Below are 15,056 nucleotides of genomic sequence, written 5' to 3' on the forward strand. Positions count from 1 at the left end.
TAACGAAGGTTGAGGTATTTAACATAATTGATAATATTCAGCAGCAATAAATAACTTGTAATTCAACAGGTGCCCAACTAGGGGGCCACACACGGGTCAGAATACCCTGACCCATTCGTAATCAGACCCAAAGGTTACAAACACTCAATAACAACTTGAAACGATTATACAACTACTGATTTGTAAATGGGTAGGTAGGTTCAAGAGTAGTATGACTAATGCATGGATGTGTTAGTAGGATTAAGACCAAGTCATTGTTGAAAGGAAAAAAATGGCAAGCGGACTGATAACTAAAATTTACTAAGAAGGAGATAGGCATTTAGGAAAAAAATAAATGCAAAGTTGTCACATTTGGATATCTGTATGGAGATAAAATGACGTAGAATAATACTACCTGCTATCCAATGAATTGGACTCAAAATTCTAACAAAACTCTCAATTTGACCAAACCAGTTGTGTTTGCTAAAGAGAGTATGGGACAGGCAGTCCTGTGAATACAACAGGGGTGTTTCAGGTCTTTCCATTATATTCCTGGAGCCACTGTAAGCATGCAAAGTAGAAAGAGTAAATCAGTTCTCCAATGTCTTGGTCAGGGTCCTGCAAGAAAACAGCGTGAGGTAGAGAATAACGATATAGTCCATGCATGGGACAGTCTCTGCAGCTTTAGCAGCGTCTACTGGAGCAGATGAACATTGCCAACTAATGGCACCTGCACATTTCATGGATCTTGGAAGACTATTTTTCAAATATGGTCAGACAAAGTATATGAAATCGCTTCTAAGACTTTGTTCTGATAACATGATTTTCTTTCTCACTATCCACATAATAGTAAGTTAGAAGCAACCCAATAAAGGTACATTTGCACTCTAAGCTACATCTTTGGGATTTGAAAGACTGATTGGGTAGCCCAGATAACTGGATTTCGGACTTCCAATTTCTAGCAGCTAGATCATTCAAACCCACTTTGGCAGCATGCAGCATAAAACAATGCCCCAATCATAATTCGACTAAGTGTAGTCGTTTTTAATAAATGTTAATTGTTGCTCATTTCATTTAAGCTTGAATTTCCGGTGACATCTTGGTGGATAACACATCCCTTGTGTCAGATTGCCACTGCTGTACCAGATCCATAGGGGTTTTTCCCTCCTGCAAGAGTAAAAACAAAGGCAGAATGTTCTATAAGAATAATATCCAGGAAATGTAATTAACGTTGCCGACAAATTTTCTGAAATAATGTATTGTACAATAACCGATTCACGTTAAACACATGGCATTAAAGTTATAAAGAAATACCGGATGTATGTTTTGATTAATCAGGCGATCGAGTTTGAGGTAGTAATGGCAAATATCAGTTTGCATATTTTCTGTAGGAAATACAGATAATGTGTCACTGTTGGTGTGGAGGAACTGTATCATCCACCTCACTTCATTTGTTTTTTAATTATATAGTCTTGAATGTATTGAAATAATAATAATTTGAGTTTTTCAAGAAATGTTTTTTCTCTGTGCCCGGCGTTCTGGTCCATATCAAGGGTATCTTTACTTTTCCATATTTTTAATCAATATACTTTTCCATATTTTTATTAATATTGATAAACATCTCTTACAACCAAGCTCCAAACATGTAAACGACAGGAGGCAAAGGAGTTCTTCAGCTCTGTGTGATAAGGTGGGAATATGACAGCTTATTGTTAAGGAAGTGCTGTTTTTGTTCCATGATGTGTACCTCAGGAATACTGCTACTGTGTTTGTGCGCCAGAAATAACCACGACCTCTGCTTTCAGTAAATTTTGGAAGCAGGAAAAACACTGTATCTATCGTCCTCCCAACGTTGTTTGCTCCACCCCACCTCTCAAAAGAGGAGGAGAGACTCCATCAGCTGGATCTCAAAAGAGCCTTAAGGTTTTACATTGATTACACTAAAGAGCATTGGCTGGACAATCAGATTTTTGTGGGTTCTTGGGGGGGGGGGGGGGTGGAGAAGAAAGGTAAGGTAGTGCAGAAAGGACTTTGTAAAGGTGGACAGTCCTCTGCATTAAGAACTGCTGCGTACTGGCCACAAATCAGTGTCTGGGAGAACTGAAGGAGTATTCTACTTGGGCCAAGGCTGCTGCTACTGTGATGACATGCAGAGCATCCACCAGAAAAAGTGTTACTAAAAGGTAAGTAGCTTGTTCATAATCTTTAAATTCTATGACAACAGTATGGTTGGGGAAGTTACTTTTTTCTCAGTTGGCACACAATAGACATTTAACAACAAAACTTTCCAGAATAAGAGGATCTAAGATTAAACTAACAGTCAGATAATACTGACTGCTCAGCGTACAGCAAGTTAACCCATCCAGCTTTCACATGTTGGGCTACAGTAAAAAGTCCAAACTGCTCAAAAGCCCAGGAAAAAGCTAAGGAGAACGAAGAACCTTTCTTTAAAAAGACAGAAATCATTTTAGAAAACAAGACACTCAATATAGAAACAAATGGTGTGTAATTGTTTTTTTGGTGTCCAAACTTTGAGAAATATAAAAAGAAGGTTTCGTTATTTGGTGCCCAAAGATTGATAATATAACAAGACATGGCAATATCAATAGGTCCGGCATTAATGTGCTGCACCCTGCACTCACATGGGCATAACTTTCACCCTGTACTCTTTTGTACGCACACCACTCGCCCTGCCCTCCCACATACACAGCTCCAAGTCTACACAAGGGCACTCCAACCTCCTTACAATCACCCTGCAAGTGAGATTTGCCCAGGCAACCATTAATTAGGTGCTCATGAAGCAGGGGATTCAATAATAAAACAACTACCTGCTGGCTGGACTAACAAACCAAATCACTGAGGAATAATTCCAGAAAATGTGTCATCATCAGTCTTGATGATGAATGGTTCTGGTCCATGGTCCTGTGGCAATCAGAAACTCCCAGCTATTATCCCACAAAGGAAAGACTACCCAACTCCAAAACTAAGCCACAAGGAAAGACTCACCACAGGGATGTTTGCCTTCAAACCCATCAGAGGACTGTTAAACAGTGTGTGGAAAAAGTAAAAGAAAGACTGTGCTCTTGCCCCACCCACACACACGTGCAGGCTGAGGCTAAGCTATCATCAGTGCAGCAAGGGATGGCTACCCAGGGGTGTGAAAGGTCACACATTCCCAGGGACTGTCTATGTACTAACTGACTATGATAAGGAAGGCTGCACTATCCTCGCTTGTTATAGCCACCATGAGAGTAAGGTCACTCCTGCCTCTGCACTCGTACAGACTAAAACGTGCCTTCAAAGTGAGTGTTTTCAGTCTACTGACTTTTGTAGCGCCAAGAGTGGCATTGTGCTACTGTCCTGAAAAGTTTACGTAGCGTCCTCTATGATATACAGTTAATCCCTTAAATGCAAAGCTTTTAAACACGAGTTGTTCATTGCTCCAATTGCTTTTGTGTCCACTAATTTGCTTAGTTAGCATGCAAGTCCCATGTTACATTCTGAAGTCTGACTCGTGTGATTTTTTTTTTAAACTATCGGAGGCTAGACTTTTTTTTGTGTGCAGATTTATATAGCACAAACTCGACCCGAAGGTATTGGAGAGCTTTACATGTGCACCAGTTACGTTACACAAGGACACATTCATTTTTGGGAGGCACATGGAGATTAAGTGATTTGCCCAGAATCACAGGATGTTGAGCTGACTCTGAGGCTCGAAAATGGTTCCCCAGCTCCAACGTCGGCAGCTCTGGTTATTAGGCCACATCCTCTCTGGTTACAAGGTACTATGAGAACTGCAGTTTAAATAGACGCAATGCTACATTCCAGTTAAAGGTGTAGATTGGAAAGGAGTAGATTGGATGTAGTCAGAGCTACAATGTTTTGTTAAGAACCCAGGATCTACATCGGCCCATCTGTACCGGCTGAGGGGGACCCCCCCACTTTTTTTCTAGCCAACAAGAATGTCTGTCAGGCTAAGCAAAGGTCAGCCTACAGACGCTCTTCTGTTCAGGTTAGGCAGCCAGGAGCATGGCATGCACTAACTGCACCGTTTCCTGGCTGCCTGAGCTGATCATTGCCAGGCCGAGGGTTTCACAACCCTGTGGGCCTGATCTCCTCAGCCTGGCAGAAGTGCCTCGAGGCCCTCCCCCTCGTGACGAAAGAGAGCGCCACCGATTACCTCGGGCCTGGCTGCATCCGTTTTCCCCTATTCCAGCAGGCATGCAGGCTTCTAGCTGTTTCTGGTGAGGCATAAAGCTCTTCCAGCAAGAGGCCAGACTCATTTGATGTCCACTCACTTCTGGGAAGATGACTTTCAGACAGACCCAAATTCTGGTTGCACATCAGTCCTCTACGTACGCTACAGAGTACTTCCTTCCTTGTCCATAGGCAACTAGGGACTAGTACCACAAGTGGCATAGAGGAGTACCAGTTTTATACAGCAAAATCATACAGGAGATGTGTATCCACTATCTGCATTTTGAGAACCGGTTTGAATGGCTCTCCTTTCAAGTGTCCTTTCTTGGCTGATCTCCAGACATGGCTATTGTATACAGTGATTCCTCCCAGAGCAGGGCAGCCTGTAGCCTGGAGCAACCACAACACAGGTGTGAGGTTTCTCCACTTGCCTGTCATCAGCCAAAGTGAAAGTGTGATCAGGGAAATACAAAAGGTGGGTCTCATCGAAAAGGCCTCCTTCACTCTGCACAACAGAGTCTGCAGTGCTGCCATTTATCCCTAGCCTCCCCAAGTGGTAGTGTTCAGGAAAACTACTCAGCAGCTCATTGTCAAGCAAAAGCCCTGCTTGAATTTCTAAAGGAAACTTGTCTCAGACCTGGGTTTTCCAAAATTGACCCCATGCCTCTATTACTCTGGCACACTCACACACCATGCATGCACCACGTAGGCTACGCACACAAACACACACAATATATATTTAGGAAACAGGAGTCTGGTAATCTCATAGAAGTAAGTAAAACTTTACACTGTAGACAAGAGGGCCTCCACCCTAGTGACACAGATAAAAACGTCTGGTCACAACTACAGATTCACAAATCACAGTACACTGACACCACCACTCTGTACTAAACCCATGACAGTAGTCCAGATCGCAGGACATGTCTAGGATCCTGGACAGGTCAAGGACAATACTCATCTCAAGGGTCAGGCCAACACTTCTGTTCACAATCTATATTAGTGTGACGCCAGGTCCAAAATCAAAGACCAGCATGTAAGATACAAGTGGTAGGGCACTCAGAGCATGGGAACATGACTCTGCATCATGCAAGGGAGATCCAGCCCAACATACCTATTTTGATATATTGGGCGACCTTGGGCAAATTACAGTATGTTGATGTCCCTCAATTCTCATATGTTCCAACCCTAGGAGTACTCAAGACCCAGTCGCAAAACCTGGATTAAGCAAGACAAAAGTGGGCACCATAATTGAAGCCTGAGCAGGAACAACTGCTTCAAGGCTTGGACCTCACCTTATCCGTGGCAACAAATCTGCCTGGAGAGTGTCACAACAAATATCCCCCATGATACAAACTTCCCTGAAATTGAGTCTTGTAATCCAGGGAAGCTTTCAAAACTGAACACACCCCTCATGCTACAACTAAATAGGAGCACATCAATCACCTTGCCAGGTCTATGCATGCCCCACCCCACCACTGCCCAGCACTTAGAGGCACGTGCTGCAAGAACAACTGTTGTCGGAGGGCACATAGTGAACATGCGCTTATATGTGGTCTGCCGGCAACATGTGAACCCTCTGAAGCAAGGCATGTGGATGGGAGGAGCAGAGATCAGGGGAAGGAGTACCAGGGGCTCCCCCTGGTACTGGCCCAAACCCCACTCCACTCTATGCACCCAATGTTCATAACGCTGAAAAACACACGTGAAAGGACTATGTAACACGGACAGGTGACACTCTTGAGCACTTTATAATGCAAAATACGATCATGTCGTGGACGCTTACATTGCACATCTTTTGTATTTCTCTAGCAAATTATACTTCATCCAGCCGGCCATACTGTTGTTATCTCACACAGCATGGAACGCAGTTTTTACTAAAATACCAGCAGCATTTTCTTTTTTTATTGCATTCACTCTATACATTAACTTTACAACTTCATTGCAGTTCATCGTCACTTCAAAATGTATGAGCTGCAATGGAACTTTTTAATGAATGGACTCTTACAACGCTGGTCCAAACAAATATTTGTAGAAGGAAAGATCAACATGTGGATGGCGACTAAGCCCCTCTCTCAGCAATGCTTCTCAATGGCCTTTATGTCAGCAAAGCTTTCTAAGTATCTTTTTCTGTTGCTCACATAAGGTTAGGGGACGACTGTGTTGTCAAGCCAGGACTAACAAATAGGCATAAACCATAGTCATACTGCTGTATTACTAAGCATGTCTGCACTTTTACGTCAAAGTAACCATATTATTATATTAATAATGTAAACTATTAATGTATTTTGCAGGTGAATAACTTATGACATAATTTACTCATACCAGTTGGAATTGAAGGACTGGTAAATGCAATGATACTGTGAGGAGAAAAGTAACATATTTAAATTAGATAATGTATTTTAGATGCAAACTCTAGCGTAATTTGATAGGAATCAAAATTAGCATTTTCATGACAAAATTGTGTGATTAGGTCTGCAAGCACACAACTAACACCAGTGTCATGGAGGCAGGATTGGGGTGGGAGTAGGGGGGCTGTTGGTTCCTGCTGCATGGTACACATCCCTTGATTCTCATAAAATGGTGAGTAAAAATTATTTTACCAGATTGGACATTTTGGCAGTGTTTTTCCTAACCTTTATATTTGCCTAGTGTCCTATTCTCAACTATTTAGCAAGATCAGGTTTTATTTCGGTGAAAGAAAAGTGTTGTCTGTGACTGACAATGTCACATTCTAATAATTAGAATTACAGATGTGGAAAAGACACTAGGTAGATTGATTTTCCAGGTAGGTGGCAAGGGATGAGACACTAGGGATGCAAGGAGAGGTGTAGAGAGGTGGCTATTAAAAGTGTTGTTCGCGTCATTCCCAATTCCATTTTCCTTGACTGAATGAACATTGAAGCTTTTGAAAAAAAATCTAGTATACATACATTTAGGGTGGGAAAATGGGACAATCGCTCCCTTACTGCCATTCAGACGAGTCTTCGGCTGAAGGAACAATTTGTATTTCACTTTAATTCAAACTTGACTCATCAGTCAAAATTGAATGTTGGAAAAGGCATTGTGACAATCAGGCTATTGTCATTTAAGAAGCAATACATTCATCATGTGTATTTTGTTATACCATGCTAATAAATGTAGTTGGCATTCCCGTATTCGAGTTAAAAGAAGAAGAACATGATGTATATAGAGAAATACTTACTCCGTTCTTTGTCGTCATGTTCGCTCCATATATTATCAACATTTTCATAATTTTGTAACGGCTGAGTCTCACAGCATCATGCAAGGCCGTATCACCTTCCTAAAATTAAAAAGAAATGACTCATTCGTCATTGATGTGGGAGCAATAGAGCCTTTGCCTAACTGATGAAAATATTAGTTGGTTAAGATAAAAAAAATACGTTTTAGAATAGCTAAAATATAGATGAGATAATTGGCGAGTTATTCTTTTCCCAAATTGATCTAAAACTCCAGCTCAGAATTATTTCCAACTGTATCTCGTTTTTATTTAATTTCTCTCAATTCAGTCATCTCGTCTTATTCGAATCCCACCTCCAAAAAATGTGACATGGGATATTAGCAATTCCCTGTTTTAGCATAAATCGGCCATTGGTTTCTTAACAATTAGTAGTATTGCAGGAGTTAAAGCAGCCTGTGTAAAACCTTTCTGTAAACTTTCATATGAATACTGCTTTAAGGCCCCATGTTCTTTACCAATTAACACAGAGATCTAGATGTCAGAAACAGACCTTCCAGAACTAAACTCAATCTCATAATAGTATTCCCTGATAGATGGTAAAAAGCAGCTTGCTCAGCACCTAAGGCATCTGTACTCTGCTCTTCTCACATGCACAAAATAACTTGTTCTTTCCAAGAGGCAAAGACTGTAGAAAGTTACGCTTCATTAAATGTTCTGCTCAGTAAATAGATGGGTGTCAAGTTAACTATAGAATACCTAGGATGATATTCAAGCCAGAGATGCAACATTCCAAACTGAAGCCTTTTCTGGATGAGCATGACTCACCATTTCAGATTCACTTACACGATGAGCAACTAAGTTGCGAGACATTTCAAAACCACGCACTTCTGTTTTTATGGTCTGGCTTGACAGCGCAGCTGTTGCCAGACAATTATGCGAGACCCACCAGGAGAAGGGCCTGAGCTCCACCAACATGTTGGGAGCCAGGAGTACATGTTTTGATTGGGCAGAAGTTGTGCGCTTTCACACAAATGTGCAGGCTCCCCATACAGCTGTGATCATTTTAGTTTATTTATCCAGCTGCCTGAGGTTGAACTTTCAAAGGTACATGCATGCTATTAAATTGTGGTGGATATCTAGATAATTCAGGGTGTTTTTTTCTGGCAGAAGCACATATGGGAGAGGGCAGTCATTAATCTACATGGATTTTTAGGTCTGACTTGACAATGCAACTGTCACCTGAGCTTTTACCCTACATCAATATTATTCTGCAGTCCTTTGCTTATCCATTCTCATGCTCTCTACTTGTAGTTCTTAACATTACCATACAACATTATTTGAAGGCCATACCTATTGGCATTGCTAATGCTCGTTTCTATCTTTGCTTTGTGTTCAAGAGCAGCTTTTAACTATACACATATTGTGCATTAAAATAATTTCAGTTGCCCCTCAATCTACCAGTCTGAACAGTTTTTACTGGGATACACTCACTTAACTGAACTTCAGTAAGTGATCTGGATCGTGTTGAAGTGCTTCAAACAAAAGATTCAACTTCTGGGGTCTACAGTTTACCCATCACTGTTGCTGAGCAACTCACTTCTTTTATCAGAAAAATGCTGATCTAACTGCAGAATAAAACAAAGCTTATCAGCTATTAAGGCAGGTATTGGATTAATTAAAACCAAATTATATTTCAATTCCTCAATTGATCGCCCATCAAACACTTTCATTAGATCACGTCTGAGTGATGCCCTTGTCCTTCAGATATTTAAGAGTGGCCTCGTATGCAGGCACATCTAATGTCCATTGTTGGCTTCCAAAGAATTCCGCGTGCTTTGACTGAGCTGAGTATTTCTGCGCACTTGATATTTCCAAAGTCATTTGAAGTTTCCATCACTTCTCATCAGCACATTATTTTTTCTTGGGATTGGATATGCTTCCGACTAATACATCCACACTGACATTTGGGCATTTTATAACAATTGAGGGCAATATACAAAGTGAAGTGTATACTTTACATAATGAAGGGTTCCAAGCTAAAGTTCGGAAGCTACTGAAACTGGTTAATCAGCTACTTTCTTTCAAAGCTTAATTCAGCAATAACTTATCTCAGAAAGTTTATTATTAAATATGTGAGACAGGCCATCTCTTTCTGTGATATCTCAACACTACATATTTAAGCCAAAACATTAAGCTATTTAATCACTCAGAGCTACACTTCCTGACATTTCAGGATTGAAATTATTTGGGGTACACAACAGTTAGGGCTCAAGGATAGATACACAAGATGATGGGGCTTGACATCCATAGTAGAAGCCTCCCATCATAATACTAATATAGATGAGTTGCCAGGTCTCTTTCCAGCAAAGCTTTGGGCCCAGATGCTTTTGAGAGCACTTCTAGAAACATACAGAACAGGAAGTTCTAGCTTGACTCAACTACATTGTATAAAGCACAATTCTAAATACCCCAAAGGCAATAGCTGCAGCTTTTCAGGCATCTGTATGAAACGTATGTATGTATTTGTGTAATATATTTGTATGTGTTAATTAAACAGCACAAACCTAGCCAAACGTCAGCATAACACTGTTCAGGATCAAAAGCAAAGACACAGTCTACATGTGATAAGAGAGGTAGCTGGCTTTGGACTGTTACTATATCATGATGTAGTGTCCTTTAAAGAGGCCAGTCTCCAGATTTTTCTTAAATTGAAGCAGAGTTGTGGGCATTCTAATGGATTCAGAGATATTGTTCCAGATCCTGGGTGTTTAAGTGAGAAGGCCTGTTGCTTTGTTTTCTTTTTTATATTTTGCAGTTCTTCATCTCAAGTCTGATGGTGTGCCGGCTCTGGGGTGCCTAGAGCCACCAGAGGTGGTGAGCGTGTCAGCCAGGTATAAGGAGGTGCCAGTCATGACGTCTTTGTTGATGGTGCAGCTGGTTTTGAGAATGGTGTGGGCCGGCAAGAGGAGCCAGTGGAGTCCAGTCAGGGTGAGATTGATTTTTTCATACTTTTTCAGACACATAATGAAGCATGTTGCATCATGTCAGATTCCCTTGAGGGAGAAACAGCGTGTAGTATGGGAGGTCATGGAACAGGACTTTCAAATATACTTGTGTGGCATCAACTTTGTTTCCATGTGGAATTTTTGTAATTTAGTTGGCTGGCAAACACCAGTGCAATAAAGCCCTGACCTCACCTTCGTTGTATAGATTAATTTAATTCAAGCAATGTTTTAGAGATTGTCGTGACTCAGGTTTCTCAAGATTATTTAACAAACAGTTGTCGCGTTTCCAGGACATGGGCAGAAAAAACATGAGTTGAGCAGTGAGGCACATGTCAATCTTCTATAGACAATGGCATTGAAGTACTTCTATAGATTTAGGTTTTTTAGGATGTTCAAACTTGTACACAGCAAGCATACACCTTAATGCAACAGTACTTTCTAACAAAGGATGAGTTTCCTGTTAAATGAAGTATACGAAAGGTGATGGATAGAGTGCTTGAGTTAATCTCAGCCACTGATAATTGCACACCATGCCAACTCAGGTTGGACATAGCCATATGTAAATCAGTCTTGACCCTGCTCCAGTAGGAACAGTCCAGCCTGAACTACCAGGCCAGGCCCTACCTGAAACAGAACACAAGCAAACCAAATCCGGTTTCATCCTAATTGTGGTTGGGTCCAAACTGAGATGGCGTGGTGTCCAAAATAAAGTTAGACTGGGAAGGGGCCCGAGTATTTACCTTTGTCTGAGATTAATTCAGGCATGCATTACTTTTTTGTATACTTCAGTGCCACTCCCTAAGTGGGATGGGTATACCCAGATGTGGGTCCCACGCACACTGTGCCACTGGAACAAGGCTATACTCGACTGATGAGCTCTTATGAGAGGAATATATAGATCAAGCTATCCCATGTAAACCATTCAACACCAATGATGCGAGTATTGTGGTTATGGCCGCTAGTCAGCACGGATAATGTGCGGTATTGTTACAGGAAAGGACCGGTAGAGAAGAGACAGTTGTTTTCGGCAGTTGTTGTCTCATAGGTGTTGATCTTGCACACTCGGTTGTGGAGCAAGAATCCTTAGCGAGTTGGTGGGGTGTTAACCATTTTCGTCAGTACTTGTGGGGATCCGAGATCATGGTCCGTGTGGATCATAAACAATTAGTAAAACCTTTTTACAACAAAAAGCGGATGTAGATCCATACCTAGAATCACAAATGGGAGTTCAGACTACAAGAATTCTGTTGTCGTACTGAGAACATACATGAGATACATGAGATACATGAGATAAAGAACACAATGCCTTGTTGTCTTTCTAGGTTACCCTTAAAAGACTACGAGGGAGATGAGATTATGGAAGATGAAGAGACAGTAGCTAGTGAATTGCCTGTGGTAACCAAGGATGCCATATCAGAAAGTAAATGGTCGAATCCTATGGAGCAAGACATGGATTTGAAGGTGGTTATTGATTATGTAAATAAAGTTTGGCCAAATTTAATGATAACTGATGCTGATGTGGCTTCAGAGTTATCGGTTGTCCAAAAATTGCTTCACAGGTTGGACATTCTGGTATTATCAGGATCCATGAGATGCAAAATTGTGAAATTAGCCCATGAAGGACACATTGGAATGAGAGCTATGAAAAGGAGAATGAGCAAGTTGTTCCGATGGCCAGGAATACAAGTGGATCAGTTTGTAAGGAAGTGAGAGTTCTGTGTAGCCAGCAACCAGGCACAAAGGGCCAGATGTATCAACCCATTTTTCAATCATAAATGGTGCGAACCACGTGCAATGTTTCTGCAACAATGTGCCATCTACACTAACATGGTAACAGCAGATTGCAACAATTATGCAGTTATGCGATGGACTGATCTTGCAAACCCATCCAATCTACCCATCAGTTGGTGATGACGCCTACAGTGTGTGACATGATCGTGCTGCATTACTGTGTAAAGTTCCTAAATTACATTTGTTAGCTCCATCAAATTGTCCGCAGTGGCGTTTTGGCCTTCTTCCACTTTTGTGGTTAGCTGCTTGATGCCATCTTTGATGCCACACATATTGTTATTCAGTGACACCAACTGTGGTTTGCATTGAGTTCATGTGCTTGCATTGTAGGCGTTGCACCTTTAAAATTGATGCCTACAGACCTCCAAATGCAGCTGGACTGCCACCTTTCTCTGATGCACATCTTACAGCAAGTTTACACCTTCCAGGGGATGGTTGTGGTGCATGGCAAGGGACTGACGTGTGTGGGAGGATCTAATGTCAGATGGTATGTCTGTTGCAACATTATCAGTCTCTGAATCAAAATCAGGGAGTGGAGACACTGTTGTCCTGCGTCTTGTTGGTGCGGTGTTGTGGTTGTTGAAGGCACATTATCTTCTGCCTTTAACTGTGGCTGAGTGTCATGAAGTAGTTAGAAATGTTCAATAAGTGTTTGGAACGTTGACATTTGAATGTGCGGTGAGCAATTGCTTTGTTCTTGATTCCCTGCTAGTCGCACAAGTAGATGCTTAAAGTAAAACAAGAGCCTGAGTCGCTGATGAGACAGGCCTGTTCCCTTCAGCTCCTTTCTGGGATTCTCTTTGGGGCATTCTTATGTGCCTTACGTACACATTCCTCCACTAGTGATCTGGTGCTTGAGGGAGCCCAAAAGCCCAGCTAACTTGGCTTCAGGAATGGGCACAGGAGTCTTTTTGCACAAAATGTGCCCCTTAGTGACCACAGTTTGTGTGCCCCTCCCCCTTCGATTACTTAAATCTACATAGTCCTGTATTTCCCTTCCCCTGTGCGTGTAGCAAATGGTTTGCGCCTCCTTTAGCTAGATTGGAATCCTCCTTCAAATTGCAGCACTCTTCTTCCAACCGACCCCAACCTCTGTTTGTAAACCTTTCTGCCTTGGCTCGTGTTACCTCCGAGCTTATGTAAGGGCCTGCCCATTCCACAGTAGCCACACGTGCTGGAACAGGTTCTTTGTGTAAAGCACTCCACCACCCCTCGGGCCTATAAACTCTGTAATAACTTGGCACAATTAAAACTTATATTTGCTGCAAACTCGAGTGCAGCAGATCTAACCTTAACTGTCTATTTGAGGGTTTTATACTTTTTTTTTATTATAAAGCCCTGTTCCATGTAGTTGGGCGGCTGGGGATTCTTGTGAGACTTAAAGGAGGACTGTAATTTCTGGGCAACTTGCTTGTGAAGAAGTAGGAAGACAAATCAAGTGCCTTGCATCTTCTACTGTACCATCTAGAGTTTACCTTCCCCTTCAAATCTAAGGAGGCACTCTAGGCTTTCCCAAGCCTCCCTCGGTTCTGGTTACACCTGCCTACCTGTGCTCTAGTCCTACTTCAAGCTCTTTTGCTGTAGTCTCTCATGGGCAAGCAAACACTGACCAAGTAAGATTTTTCTGATAGCCTCTCTGCCTTCTCTCTCAAGTCTCACTCTGTAGACTGATTGCCGTGTGCGCAAAGTCCTAGTTTTACAGTGCCCACCCCCCACTGTTCTGATTTCAAGGTTGGGTGATGAGGGGAATTGATAGGCAAACTTCAAGCTTTTTTTTTTTTCTCCTAGACTAGAGCACTATACCTTCCTTCCCAGATCAAGCCAATGGCGGTGGGAAGTGTTAACCCGCAGAACATTTCTATCCTCGAGACTTATCCAGTCCCAGCTGGGGCACTGGGAGGATGGCCCTTCATAAAGTTTCTCAATGTTGAACTGTCTTGCTATCATCACCTACAGGTTTAGCATGCTGTCTGGTGGCGTACGTTAACAGAAGTTTGGATGTTTGACAGAATGGTACCCAGATTTGTTGGAGCACATGGAAATACTAATTCACATCTGTGGCGCGTGACTAAGGATTGCTGGGCTGTCTCCTGGTCAGCAGAGGCATATGAGGTGGTGTGAGGAGCTGATCCCAATGTGATGGCTTCCATGCTCCAATCACACCCAAAGGTGCCACCTCGCGCAAGCAAAAATGCACGGGGTGGCACTCGTGCAGGGCCCGAAGGTGGTAAGCTGGGGCTGCCATTACCAAATGACTTGTGGTGCCCTCTGGTATCAGCTGCTGTGGACGAAAGTCACTGCACTGCTGTGGAGGCAGCTATCGTTTTCTCCGAGGCCCCGGAAGGGTACATCGTGCCCTTTGGCATCTCATCTGACAGCCATATTTTCTTGTCTGACCTGAAGGATGTTACGCAGATATTTCTTTCAACTCCAGCTCGACCCCGCCTCGTGCTTCCACAGGGTTGGTGCGCTTGTGTGTGCGCGCTTGTGTGCGACGGCGGGGGGTGTCTCTGTATGTGTGCGTGCGTGTATGTGCGCTTGTGTGTGTGTCTCTGTATGTGTGCGTGCGTGTATGTGCGCTCGTGTGTGTGTCTGTGTGTGTGCGCATGCGTGCAGGGGGAGGTGTGGCTGTGTGTGTGTTGGAGCTTCCCAAGAGACAGGAGATGGCCACGGCGTGCGCGTTCTCGCACGCGCGGCTCGCTCCGTTCGCCTTTTGGAAGATGCGCGTGGCCAGCACCTGTCTCCTGGAAAGCTGAGTCGCTCACTATAGGTCTCTGGCGAGACCGCACTTTCGCGCGGTTAACGCCACGAGACCTAAAAAAGGATTGCTTGTCAAACTGGTGTATGGTGCATCTTTTCAGGGGAACAGCAGAGTTTCTGACAGA

At 42.7% G+C, this 15,056-nt stretch overlaps 1 protein-coding gene across 1 annotated transcript in view; it reads right to left on the reverse strand.

Annotated features, from left to right (window-relative positions):
- Positions 1-445: 445 nt before the first annotated feature.
- Positions 446-15,056, reverse strand: part of ANKRD2 (ankyrin repeat domain 2) — a 63,203-nt gene continuing 48,592 nt past the window's right edge. The window contains exons 8-9 of the mRNA XM_078641154.1: positions 7,379-7,477; positions 446-1,146 (exon numbers count right to left, since the gene is read on the reverse strand). Coding sequence (XP_078497280.1) covers positions 1,054-1,146; positions 7,379-7,477 — 192 coding nt within the window. The 3' untranslated portion in view covers positions 446-1,053. The remainder of the gene's footprint in view (positions 1,147-7,378; positions 7,478-15,056) is intronic.

This window comes from Lissotriton helveticus, chromosome 5_1, assembly GCF_964261635.1.
Source record: "Lissotriton helveticus chromosome 5_1, aLisHel1.1, whole genome shotgun sequence".
Classification (NCBI taxonomy): Eukaryota; Metazoa; Chordata; class Amphibia; order Caudata; family Salamandridae; genus Lissotriton; species Lissotriton helveticus.